This window comes from Thermobia domestica, chromosome 13 (assembly GCF_964235325.1).
Source record: "Thermobia domestica chromosome 13, izTheDome1.hap1.1, whole genome shotgun sequence".
Taxonomy (NCBI): Eukaryota; Metazoa; Arthropoda; class Insecta; order Zygentoma; family Lepismatidae; genus Thermobia; species Thermobia domestica.
In genome coordinates, this window is record NC_137466.1 from 191,133,484 (window position 1) to 191,147,736 (window position 14,253).

At 32.4% G+C, this 14,253-nt stretch overlaps 1 protein-coding gene and 1 non-coding gene across 2 annotated transcripts in view; both read right to left on the reverse strand.

Annotated features, from left to right (window-relative positions):
* The window catches only part of LOC145668882 (uncharacterized), a 182,153-nt gene that overhangs the window by 17,999 nt on the left and 149,901 nt on the right, over nucleotides 1-14,253 (reverse strand). The window contains exons 4-6 of the mRNA XM_081737142.1: nucleotides 11,744-11,906; nucleotides 9,220-9,400; nucleotides 5,362-5,488 (exon numbers count right to left, since the gene is read on the reverse strand). Coding sequence (XP_081593268.1) covers nucleotides 5,362-5,488; nucleotides 9,220-9,400; nucleotides 11,744-11,906 — 471 coding nt within the window. The remainder of the gene's footprint in view (nucleotides 1-5,361; nucleotides 5,489-9,219; nucleotides 9,401-11,743; nucleotides 11,907-14,253) is intronic.
* On the reverse strand, nucleotides 13,539-13,610 carry TRNAW-CCA (transfer RNA tryptophan (anticodon CCA)). The gene has a single exon. It is a non-coding gene; the product is annotated as a tRNA-Trp (tRNA).

Below are 14,253 nucleotides of genomic sequence, written 5' to 3' on the forward strand. Positions count from 1 at the left end.
AGCCGGCATAACCGTTGGACGTAAAACTCAAAGACTTCATTTCTATTTCTGGTGTTGTTTATCAAATTAGTATCTTTTATTATAATTTCATATATTAACATTTCAATATAAAAAAGTGATAAGAATCCTTTCTGTTAGCAAGACTAACTTAACTTAGAACTGTTGTAGGATTAAATTTGGTTGTACTTTCAATTTTTAAATAATATTAAGGTTTTTTTGAGGTTTTTTAAGGTTTTTAAATAATATTAAGGTTGAGAATACAGTATGTGTATGCTTAAGGAAACTAGTGTACAGGCATATAACTAAATGATTATAGTTATATATGCCTTTAAATAATAGCGGGTTATTTTTAATATTCTTGAAAAAGAAAAGAAAAAAAAATAACCTTTCTATTAAAAACTTGTTGGTTTCTTCGATTGAAAAAAAAAAAAAAAAAACGAAAGATTGGAGAAAAATTGTGAAACTAAAAGCAAAGGTTAAAGGAAGAACAAGAAAGGATACTTTCCTATCCTTTATTATTATTTTGTCTAAGTTTCATTGTTGAGGGAAACTAGTTTTCGAAATATAAGGAAGTTATTCTCTTTATATTGTTCTCATTTCTTTTAAGAGCAGAGAAAGTTACTTTTATTTTATTATATTAATCTCATGAACTAGACTACAGTATATTTATTACATTTTTCCAAGCAGATTAGTATAATACAAATACCCAGTTTTTAATTTTTGCTATCTTACTGTTAATAATGTTAGTTCAAACAGCTTCACATGCGAAGAAAACGAATGCTTGCAATATCAACATATTTTTTTAAGGTTACATTTTAAAATACTAACGACTACTATTAATATAAGCAGCTTGAATAACTGAATTATGCGTAAACAAACATTAAAAATATGTTGTTTTTTTTTTCTATCCTGTATACTAAATGATCAGAATTTTTGCTAATACCACTGTTTATTTTCATTTGTTGTCATCATACTCTCATTAACTGCCAATTTTCACCTATAGTCTCAGTAGGACTGATAGTAACATAAGCGAAAATTCGATAATTATTGTTCAATTGAGTTGTCGAGTTCCAAAATGGCTCTTGTCCATTTATATTAAATCCCAGAAAACCAAGAAAATTGAAGGATCGATGCGTTTTGTAGAACTGGAAATATTTGAGGATGTTTAAATGTTTCACATAAACACACTGAAGTTCTACAAAACATGTAGATCCTGATTTTTTTTTTTCTGGGATTTGCTGTGAATGAACAAGAGCCGTTTTAGAACTGCACGACTGAATTGATCTTAATAGACAGGATAGAAGAATAGACTTGTTGATTTTGTACACTGATTTCCCCTTTCACCAACATTAGTAAAATTTACATAATGAATGCAACCAATTACTAAAACTAATTACTAAAACTAATTGCTAAAACTTGCAATTCAGTAATATTTTAGAGATTCATTGGTTTATACATTGTGATTTGCAATAACAAACACTGCTGAAAGGGCCGCTACATTCAGTTAACGGTACATTAAATTTTATTTCATGTAATATTAATTTTAATGAAACCGACAGTTACAAAATTTTTATTCCCTTTTATCATCATCTTGTGATAATAATGGTGATTATTATTTGTCTAGGTAAACAAATAGTTTAATATTAAAATAAACTATAGTAAAGATGTATCATATTTTGTTTTGGTTATACGATTATTATGCTTTCATGTTTAACTTGATGTTTTGCATTGATGGTTTATACAGTTTTGTTGGTGAAAAGCAACGTCTAAGTCAAAGTATATTAGAGTCTTGGCCTTTGCTTTCTATTCCATAGTATTAATTTATAGCGTCATTATGTTTATCGTTATCAAATGTAATACTCATATATCAACTATTAATTTGATAATTTTGTTGTAAAAATATGTTTGCCAACTTGTTTATGCATACTATATGTTTAACATTTGAATGTTTATCTATTTTATGAATTTATTGCGCGTATTAATTCATTCCTCTGGGTTTTCACGAAAATAAATAATAAATATATGAATAAAACACATTTCAAAAAGCTCTCATTCAAAGCAAACGTTTAAAAAACTCACAACGTCTATGTAAAATGCCCTACGAGTTAATTTTTGGCCCACACCATGAGTTAAATCAAGTGTACTTTGTTACTTTGTACTTTACTTGTATTTAGAAACGACGAATAACATGATCGTATTTACAATCAACATCAAGGCTAAGTTCGAATCATACAGTCTTGTTTGGGAGTCTAAAACAGTTAGTGGTTATAGTTAGTGGTGCTATTCAGCCGGTTCGCACCGGTTCGCTAGAACTGGTTGTTAAAATATTTCGAGTTCGGAGAACCGTTTGTAACACCCAGACATAAACACACATGCACGACCTAACCAAGAGTGAAATAAAGAAGCCAAACAAATTAGTGAAAACACCTCTGTACTTTTCCCCCTCGTTTGTATTGTTGTGAAAACAAACCACTTTCAATTGTTTCAATTCAATGGACAGACAGAAATTTGAATATGAATTCAGGGATACTGGGATCTGTAAGTGTAACAAATGTGATACGTATCTAAGGGATCATCCACATATTGCGTAACGCGGCAAAGAGGGAAATAGGGTTCGACCTTGCGTTACGAAGTATCACACGAGGGAGGAGGGAGTTAGCGTCTTCGTTACGTAACGTGCTTTTTTTTCTGAAATCTTTATTTTTATTCTCAGGTTTATATGCAATCTTTTAAACAAATAATTTTATTCAGATCTTTTCATTTTTATAAATAAATATTTATATTGTTTTAAAAAATTGAGAACATATAGCCTGTATAAATTTAACCATGCAGAAGGGATTTGAAGACGCTACTATACACCAGCATGACTGGTAACGAACCCTGCGTATATTACAATACAATAATGCTCTGTTTTGTGGCTATCGCCGCAATGTATTGACGATACATGCTTTTCTGGTGTGAGTTGTTAGCGATCGTAACTACCGCTTGAAAATGCCCTTGCGTTCCCACTCGTATCGCTGTTTCTGAGAATAGATTTGAGATATTTTATTTGAATCATTACCCACTATTCTTCCAAGGGGTTTCGCATGCGAAACAGAAGAAACTCTTTTTCGTGAAATAATATTTTCCGCGATAGAACGATTCAAGCAAAATAAAATATTAAAAACCGAATTCGTCGGATATTCATTTCACACTGAATTTTTTATTTTTAGATTTGAATTTTCCAACAGAAATCGAGTTGATTCGCATTCTGGCACTGATTTAGGACAAGAAGAATTCAAAAAGGGTAAAGTGAAGTACAAAGACAATAGCCGAAAGCTTGTTTACAAACGAGATGTCCCTGCTCCCTCTCATGTGCAGCCACTTCGAATCTGTGATCTACGGGGAAGAGAACTTCTTTTTATCGTCGACACTGGGAAACTTCAAATACAGGAAGCATCCTAGATTCCAGAAAAAAGAGGTCAATATCAATTCTCTAGATCCTGTTTCACTCGTATTTTCCTGCAGCGCTTCCTCCTTGTCAATCATCGGTGACCTAAAAGGTTGGGTGCGATCTCCTTCGGAAAACGACAATATGGAATTTCGGAGACTTAAGACTGGTTAATTCAACAACCTTATGGGGTTAAAATATTATTATGGTACTACCATTTTCTAATACTTTGATTTGATGGTGAAAAAACACTACAAATCTATTCAAAATACAAGCACTTTGTAATGAAATTCTGCCATTAAATTTCTTTTATTGTGATAGCCCCCAAAATATGCAAAATTGGTGAAATAACAAAAATCAAAAAGCGGGAGGGGGAGGGTATAAAATCAAAAAGCGATTTTGTAACAAAGGGGGAGGGGTTAAGCCTTGCATTACAAAGCTTAAAGGAGCGCGTGTGACAAGAGAGAGGGAGGGGGTAAAATTGATCAAAAACAGCATTACGTAATATGTAAATGGCCCCTAATGCCTATTACGTGTGCTACCTATCTGCAACATGTTTTTGAATGATTCCAATGTCTTCATTAATTCTCCAGATATGTATCTTCGAAGCAATGTGTACAAAATAAAGAGGTCTTTTCATCGATATCTCGATCGATTGCTTGTCATAACCAATACTATCATTCCTCAAAATATGGAACTTTCCTGGTGGGACACCCTATATATATATATACAGAGAGAGAGAGAGAACCGGTTGTTAAAAGATTAGAATAGCACTACTGGTTATAGTGAAGTGATATAGTTGATGTATCATACAGATTTTGACTTGTTAAGTTTGAGAGCATACTGTCACTGATACCTAGATAAGAATATAGTAATGGTACTCAGAAATACAGTATGTGTATTCAGAGATATGTTGACGGAAACATATCACTCAGCATTTATTATTTATTATTATTATTATTATTATTATTATTATTATTATTATTATTATTATTAAAATGATACTTGTAACATAGAATAACGAATATACTAAATTTATGAGAAAGAATTATCTGCCAATCTCATAAATTTATTATATTTATCTTCAGTATAGTTTAATCAATATGTCAACAAGCTACTTTAGCTTGATGGGCATGAAACTTTAGAAAGTTATACTAATTTATTTTAAATGAAACTTTAACCAAATTATTTAGAATTACTTTCGAAGATCGACTATTTTTATTTTTATTTTATTTTTTTTTATTTGAGCTTTATTTTTAAAACCATTTTCAATTAAATAATTTGTATATCTTTACTTTCTGGCAAGGGTACTAACCCTTTAATTTTACAATTGACTTATAATTCATTATAATTATTATTTTATTGGTAGGCTATCGCATCAGGTTTTATTATGTAATATTTTGCAAGTGCCGTATTTTTGCTTACAAGCTGTTCGAAGCACTCCAAATAAAGTTATTATTATTATTATCATAAATTTTGATCGTGGGATGGCAATGTAAAATCTAAAAAAAAAAAAAAAAGGAAAAGAAAAGAAAAAGAAAGAAAGAAAAAGAAAAAAGAAAAAAAGCACATAGTTCCTTTTTTCTTGTCGGATATTTAATAACTATACAATACATTGCTTGTTAGGTAATAATTTAATATTATGCTTTTAGGAAATTATGAGGTGGTAATTAGGTTACTTTTTATGAACATGTTTAACTATATGTAATTATTTGTGTCAATTTGAATTAATTATGTTATTCTGATTGATAACATATTTAAGTGTTAAGAATATGGCTACTTTTTTCTTTCTTTTTATCTTCTTTACTAAAGATTGTAAAACTTATTGATATTTATATTAGGCATCCGATCTTTCGTATCTAATACTGGCATATCTATTAATACTGGAATTTCATTGTGTTTTAGAGGTACTTTTACAGAACTGCACTTACCTCCAGGAATAACTGAGCCTTTCTTCTTTCGGAATATAATTTCAAGATATCCTTGTCTAAATGAAGGGCTACGAAATGCATATATAATAGGGTTGCACGCTGAATTTAAATATCCACACCAATATGCCTGTAAAAGAAAGTATGTATTAAATCCTGCATGTGGGTCTTATTTTTATAGAACATTGTGTATTTTGAGCTCACTCGTAGCTAAGTGGTTAGCGTACGTGCCTTTTGCGTGGGAGACCTGAGTTGAATTCCCGGCTGAAACTCATGGTTCGGATCCCACGCTGCTGAAAAGGACGCTAAGCTCAAACTCAAATTAAATCAACACTACTGTATACGTATTTAAACGTACGTAACATTACCTAGTTAACACCTGTATCGTTTAAGAAATTTCAGGTTCAATGCTGCAGAAACAGAAATGCCAAAGGATTCTGTTTTAATCCAATCCAGTCAAGATTGTGATTATTCACTTTTATCAGGTATTGTCTTTTTTTCTTGAACCCAAAGCATGGTCAGCATTATTCTATTACTTTTATATTTTCCATTACCTACATTTTTTAAATTTATTTTTCCTTCTTTTATTTTATTCCTTCAACTTGCTTCACCCATATTATCTTCACTATCTTTACCATTCCTTCAGAGAACTTTTATAGGAAGAAGTAAGAGGATTTCTCCATTTTAGATTTTTCTTTTCTTGTCTCTGTATTTAGTCCTGAATTTCGAGCCTGGAAAAATAGTCCGTAATTCCTTAAATCAATCTTATGGAATCCTCAATTTTTGAATAATACCAATATAAAAGAAATGCAAGCAAAAGCGAGCGAATTTGCATCGAAATCTCGTAACTTGCAACAATTATCCGGATTGGCAGCGCACCTTAAAGACTCATGTTTGATAGAGATTGCGGATTCATGTTTGATAGAGAAAGCAAAAACAGCAACTGAACGTAAAATTAAACTCATAAAGAGAAACCTACACTCAATTTAGATAAAGGAGAAATAAATGTGGATGTGTGGATATTTCCGCCGTCTGGAAGGTAGAGAAAAAACAGTGAACAACAGTGAACAGTGACGAATGAGTGTTTTAAATCCTTTTCAAATTGGATCTAAGCTGAAGATGGAAGAAGGATCTTCCGAAAGCGCTACTTAGAAGATACTTTGCTTTTTGTGGGGAGTACTAGCCTTTTCCTTGCATTTCTTTCTAAACATTATCACCGCTCGCAATACTATGATAATACCAATATATTTTAACTTTTACTTTGGCTTTTTGCATTTAACGTATGATTAGTACGTCCTGTCATTTGTTTCCGCAGACTGATAGATTCAGGAAGAATTTTAAGTTACACATAGTGGCACATTTGGCATAGAAGAAAGAAGTGTTGTAAATGAGTGGGAAATATCCTACTAAAAGAGATAAATCTCTGATGTGAATGAAAAAGCGATATATGATAGGCGAAAATATAAATTTTTTGACCATTATGATATCTCTACTAAATCGTCCTTCGAGAAAATTCACAGATTTGCGTAAATATGGCAGCTTTGCCGAATTTCCTTTCTCGAGGAAAGTCACAAATAAAACTCTGTACATGTATTCCTTCATCCCAGTTTTTTATTCGTATCTTGCTGTTTCTACATTCTCCAGAACTTCACAGTGCGGTTGTTATATTTACAGGTTTATCTGCAGCAATTTTCTGTACCCATGTTCATTTCCTCTTTCTATTTTTTTCTCTTTATATCTACATAGATTTTGACCGGGTCACATGTTCTCTTGTCTTAATATACTTTTTTCTTCCTTGCTACACGTCAACTTTTAATATGGCAGGTTGGGTGTTTTTACCTAGTATTTTTCTTTTCTTTTCTTCTCTCTTTTCTACACTCTGAGAACGAGACATTCAATCTTGAAAGTTTTAGTCTTTTATTTAGTTTCTTTATTTTAATTTTTTTAATATATAGATTTGTATTATTAAATGCCTCATGTATTACAGCCAACAATGTTTCTCGTACTCCTCCTCATGTTCCTCATCCTTCTGTGATTTCCGTAAATGCATACGATTGAAATATATATATATAAAAGAAGCTATCTCTGAAGCAAAAAAGTTTTTATATGAAAAATTTATGCATTAATGTTGAACGATTCAGGTCAAATATGTAACAATCATTGGATATCCCATTTCCCAATCTTGGAATAAATAGTTTTCTTAAATTTTGGACTAAATTCGATTAATTCGTTGAATTTATTTCTGTCAGCATTGACGAGAATATACTGAGATTATTTCTTGAATTACTTATATTCCAAATTTAATTTTTTTTCTGTTGTACAGGAAAGGATATCATCATCACTTAGAGTCAAAAGTAATAGTTTTGTAAGCCTGTTTGCTTCTGAAAATGGAATAACTTAACTATTAAAAAACTATACACTGATCATAAGGCGGCTTCCATCTTTGTTTACTCATATGAAATATGAGTTTTTTTTTTGTTTTTTTTTTTTTTTTTAAATGGCACGATGTATCACTCAGGTAAACAAACTTTGAATTTCATAGAAAATGGTGCATTGAGTTCATACTTTAACGAATTATATGTTTCAAGTGTTGTATCTGTTTTAGGCCTTCTATGTCATTTGTATAAGCATACATATACAATACGTATAAGCGTACACATTTAGATCACTAAACAACATATAAATATCGACGTTCGATCCGGGGTTTATATATTTTACAGATGCATATTTGATATATACGTTACCAAACTCAAATCACAATACTATCTTCGTTATATGTCGTTAACATTCCATTTTGACTTTCTAATATATAGTTTGTTTATTGATTTCGATTCGAAAATGTTTGCACACTTTAAAATTTAGATCTTACGGTGCGGACCAAAATTCATATTACATTTAGTGTAATGTGCTATAGTAAGGTCTATAATAGCGGCGCATTACAACGTGAAGAGGAAAATTAAATATATTAAAAGTCACAATGGTTATTTCGCAGTTTAACAAGAATCAGGATATGTTCATTAACGCAGAGTTTTCACTTATAGATTCCACAGTTTATCAATTTAAAAATCAAAGTCTTTCCAGTAATCTTTCTAATGACTTGATTTTCATAGTCTTTCTTAACTTCTTTTTTTAACATTACATTTCCAAAACTAGCTTAAAATCAAACCATCAAACTTAAAAACTCATATATACAGAAACAAAAATCCACCAATGTTCTGTTAACATTGTTGTTCCGTGCCTCCTGCAGATCTGACTTTTTATTGTTCTCTCAGTTTCACGGTCTTTTCAAAAGCTAGTTTCTCAAAGCTTCTCAACTAGAACTCGACTGACTGCTGGCCTGTCCTAGACGTCTGGATCTTCAACTAGAACTCGATTCACACCTGGCTTATCTTGGACGTCTGGATCTTCAAACTAGAGCTTGACTCACTGTTGTCCTATCTTAGATGTCTGGATTTTCAACTAGAGCTCGACTCATCACTGGCCTATCTTAGGCGTCTCGATCATCAACGAGAGCTCGACTCATTATTGGCTTATCTTAGACATCTGGATCTTGAAACTAGAGCTCGACTCACCACTGGCCTATCTTAGACATCTGGATCTTCAATTAGTGCTTGACTCACCACTGGCCTATCTTAGGCGTCTGGATCTTCAACTAGAACTCGACTCAACTGCTGTTTTATCTTAGACATTTGTATGTCATTACTTCACATTTATAACATACATATGCAGAAAGACAAGTGCATAGGAATTAGTCGTATCGTAATGCTTTGGTTTTCGGCCTTTGCTCGCCTTAAACGGGGAACTACAACTAGAGAAAACATGACAAGTTCTACCGTTACCTCATATGAATAATATACTTACTATTGGATTCAGTATTGTTGGAACTTGATCGGGGTTCTTGTTGAAAACAATGGAGCAGGAATAGACAATATATGGTGTCCAGCAAATAAGATAACAGACAATAACAATTACAAGAGTCACTGTAATTCGTTTCTGCTGCATTATAGTGTTTTGAAAATCCATATTCGACGTACAGCGCATCCTAAAATAAATAAATAGTAATTATAACAAAAAGGCAATATGATTAACTAAATACTATATGAAACAATAATTTGATGATCGTGCCCATTCTTCTCAGTGATAGCTTTGTTAACATGTTCATCCCTGCTTATTTGTAAATTCAAGTATCTTTATGCATTAACAATCACTAATCTTTTTAATATGCTCTGGGAATCCTAACTGGATGATTACTTTTCTGGTACGATTTCCTGGTGCCATTGAGTATTAGACACTAATTGAACAACGTATGCTGCACAAAGATTTATTACATGTTATTTAATTTAGTTGTTTTCAAAGAAAATACCAATATCAAAAATTATTTTTAATATAAAATGGGATGCCTTTGTGAAGCCTAAGTTCACATTAAATGTTGTTGAACTTCGTCCTTTCTAAAGAAAACTCTAACACCAAGAATCATCTTTAAATAATAACAATCTTTGTGAAGTCAACGGTTTTCAAGTCTCATAGTCAATGACAAAAGCATTGGTTGCCGAAATTATACCAGAAAAATAACCATCCAATTAGAACTATCAGCATACATAAAAAGGGTCACTGGTTGTTAATCCTAACAAAATGTGCAAACTTTATCAAAATATGCTTATTATGTTAACTTTTGTGTCGGGACTCCATGTTTTACTTCATTTTTGCATTCAGAAGCTGTATATTGAGATATTACATTGCTCCTACTTCTGGAAAGAGTGCTGAGTAGTGATTAGTCATGGATTTACGAAAATGGAAATGAAAAAAGCTCACATAAGCTTTTGAGCGTTCTTGAGAGTAAAGTACGATACTATACTCAAATATATTTACTTTCAACTGAGTAATTTTCACTTCTTTTACACTTGGATTTATGATTCTGGCTTTTACTACTGTGGAGGCACATATGTGGACACAATCTTATACAAAACCTATTGTTAAAAATGGACGTTCAATCCTAAACAAAGAAATCAATAAATAAGTTCACAACTTTTTGATTTTAAAATTGTTACTCAAATTAAACACGAAATATTGAACAGTGTGTAATAGTGGTATTAAGACTATTAGCTCTTGGGCTTAAATAGCAAATTCCAGTTTCCTGTCATTTTAGTGCATTGTATTGGGTAGTAGATAAAAGATAGGCATACAAAATACATTGCAAGTAAATATTTAAACATTCTATTTTAAGTCAAATACAACAGCTCTTGATATTGTTGGGTGGAATTGGTGCGATATTATCGAACTTGTCCGTTAGTATTAATAAGTTACCCTGAGTCCTACTCGGGGAAAGTGTTAAAACTCTTGTAAAGATTACGGATATTTTGTGAAAGCACTTAATATATTTACTAACTATATGTATATACACTAATAAATTCTATATTAGAGCGCATATAAATGTAATAGATCAGTAGACTACAATCAAACATAATGAGGATTTAATCATGTTATGGCTTGGGTACCATTTTCGTAGTTTCAAGGCATTTTCAGACTGGGAAATGTTGAAGATGAACCATGATTGATTTATTTTGTACACAATGGTTCCACCATACATTAAAATACAATTAAAAATCTGTAAAAGTACAAGCATAAAATATACCTATATGTACATAAATTCTAAGATGCAGTAAATATTTACATTAAGTGACACCTAATTGAAGTAGTCATTTTAAATCTCCATTTAAACATTCATCAATACTGTAAAACAGATTCTTCTGCAGCCATTTTTGACCCTGTGTTTAAGAGTAACTATTCAATTTCTTATACTGGTATGGTGGTTTGTTGTAGTTTTATTCTCTAGAATATCTAAAACTTTCCGCTATATTTCAAGAATAGGCACCTTCTAAAAGTTAACCTAAGTTTGACTGTAACAGTGGTTACTGTTCATTTAATCGTGATAGGTTCCTGACTTCATGATTAACATTTCTATAATATCTGTTTATCTTGAAATTTGACTATAATAGCTATTCATCTGTATCTGCATAACTCTAATAAGGTTGCCTGAGAAGGATAACATGATTGAAATAACACATGAAGTTTACGATTCTTCAGGTATCTTTTTTTTTTTTTTTTTTTTTTTTAATCAGTCATGTATCTAAAGAAGGGGGCTTATAAGACTGAAATGGACGCTAATATAGTGCCCATATACTATTAGTGTTCATATATATTTACAAGCCAACTAAATCAGTATTTATAATCTGTACAACAACCAGAAATGTCAATATGCAATGTAAGAGAGAGTTCCTACTTTTGGAAAGGTCCTCGTACTACTTCCAGAATTCCTAAATAGCATAGAATAAATTACTAACGCTTTAAATATATTTGACACATATGTACTGAAGTATTTACATACCTGCACAAATGAGCCCTTACAGCTCTGAAGATTTTGTAGTTACAAAAGACCATTACAGTAAGAGGTAAAGCGAAGTTCACAAAAGTATTACAGAAGGAATGAGATTTCTGCACAGGCGTTTTAGGCAAGATTGGACCACACTGAGTTGTCCCGCGTTTGTACTCTGGAAATCATTATTTCATATAATATAAATGAGACCTTCTGTTAGTAATTATACAATAGACACAAAAAAATAAACAAACAAAATGAAGCATTATTATTCATTAATACAGCATCATGTACTCCAAATGTCAATAATTCAACTTCAAAAAGCAAATTTGAATCCACTGATTTAATCAGGAAATCGCAACCCATTGATTTAAATCACAAGTTTGAATAGGTTTCCTGTATCTAAATAGTCCTGCTCGGACACCCAACACATTTAAATAAATTTAGTGAAACAATACACTCAACGCCTACCTTTAACTAGGGCTGAGCTTAGATTATTATGTAGCGCTCCTAGACTTATCGCCCACTACACAACCATGTAATCTTGCACAACGTCAGCAATAAACTTAAGCTTTAAATACGAGTTTACATACTACATAACACAAAGTATAAGAGAAGAGTATATTTAAACTCCTTTGTGTTTTTAGCTTTTGTGTTTTACGTCTTTATACAACAAAGAGTGTATGAAGAACAGAACCTACTATTAATGAGAAATTCGAACTGCTGGGGCTCGAACTCGGTACGATTGCGCAGAACATCGTGGAAGATCAACCTTTAGAGTATAGGCAGAGTTCCACGCTCCGGTTCCGGCAAATTTGTGGGAGACCAGCAATCCAGATGATAATTATAGTTTGCTATCGTAATGCGATCCATTTCCGGCCAGAGCGCTTTGGTAAGACTTGGTTGGTCTCGTATATAGTTTCTACGTACTAGAGCATGTGTATATGTTCTAATCCAGTGAAATTCTTACTACTGCTGCTTGAAATAAAAATAAAAATCTGGTCAAAGCAAACCATTACTATCTAATAGCAATGATACGGAGCCATTGATGAAGGCAATGATATGTTGTCGAAACTATAACCTAAATTAGTAATAATAAATGTTTGCTTTGGTAGATTTTTATTCTTATTTAATTTATATTACTGTTGCAGTGTAGATAACATCAATTGACAGCTAGCCAATTAAATTAAACTACTTTTTTTTTCTTGTTTTTAGCTGTAGAATGACCTCCCGAAGTTTTTCGGTCTTGTTCCCTTTCACCCTATATATATTTATATTAGATAAATTTTGAATTTCCACGCTCGGCGATTTTTAGCAGTATTCTGACCCCATAGGATCATTATTGGCACTAGGCCCGTGCGCACCTAACGCCAATTCAGCCTATGCGCACCGTGTTTGTCCAGCACAAAGTCCTCTTGACGCGAGCTGGGATCGGCGTGGGAGACCTGGGTTAGGATCTCATTTAAGCTGTAGGTCCTCGTCTCATATAACTTCATTGCTGAAAGGAACACTAAACATCAAATGAAATCTAATCTATGCTAGCTGGGATCGAACCAAGGACCCTAGGTACGATGAGGGAACGCTCTACCACTGAGGCACCGCCACCCTATGGTTCTATGTTGTATGGGGCAAATGTACTAGAATAGAACCACCTTTCTTGCGCGTTTTGAAAATCACAGCAAAAACAAATATATACATAAATTACTGAAACTTTACCTGAGGGAATGAATACACATTATTTGGTGTTTAATACAAATTTTAAAGAAACCGTGTGAAGTGATTAACAAGAACTAAAGAAGTAACGCATTGACCTCGACGTGATTTGAACACGCAACCTTCTGATCTGGAGTCAGACGCGCTACCGTTGCGCCACGAGGTCCGCTTGATATTCTCTACCAAACTATTAATAGAAACATAACTAGCTTTACTTATTAGAAATGAAAGCTATTACTATAAAAGTTAAGATGGTGTTGCACACATGAATATCTGCTTAACTTAAAAGTTTTATATATGTTTTTAAATGTTCATTATCTCTTAATGTCTGTTATGAATCTTCATTCTTATAAAATATTAAATCAGAGAGCATCATTTCAGAGAAATATTAATTGACATATGCAGTTGAATAGCGTGACGTCACATCCTGTTGGTTATGATGATCAGCATTTCTTTTATACAACACATATTACTGTCAGTACACGATAACAAGGTGAAAATGGTGATGTAATTCATTTCGGATTTTAAGTATTAGCCTATATAGTGACAATGACACTATTACGTTTTTAGATTATCAACAGATGGATGAAAAAATAGCAATAAAATCCTCACATGAAAGTGCAACAGATGCGACAGTAATTAGAATGCATGTATAGAAAAAATCCCGATCACCATGGTAACGGACAGAACATCACTATTCCAGTATGGCCAGACTGTGGTGGCTCAGTGGTAGAACGCTCACCTCTGATGCGTGCTCAGGTCTGTTTTTCCTCCTACTTCTCGCTGCGTATACTTTGTGGTGGACAATA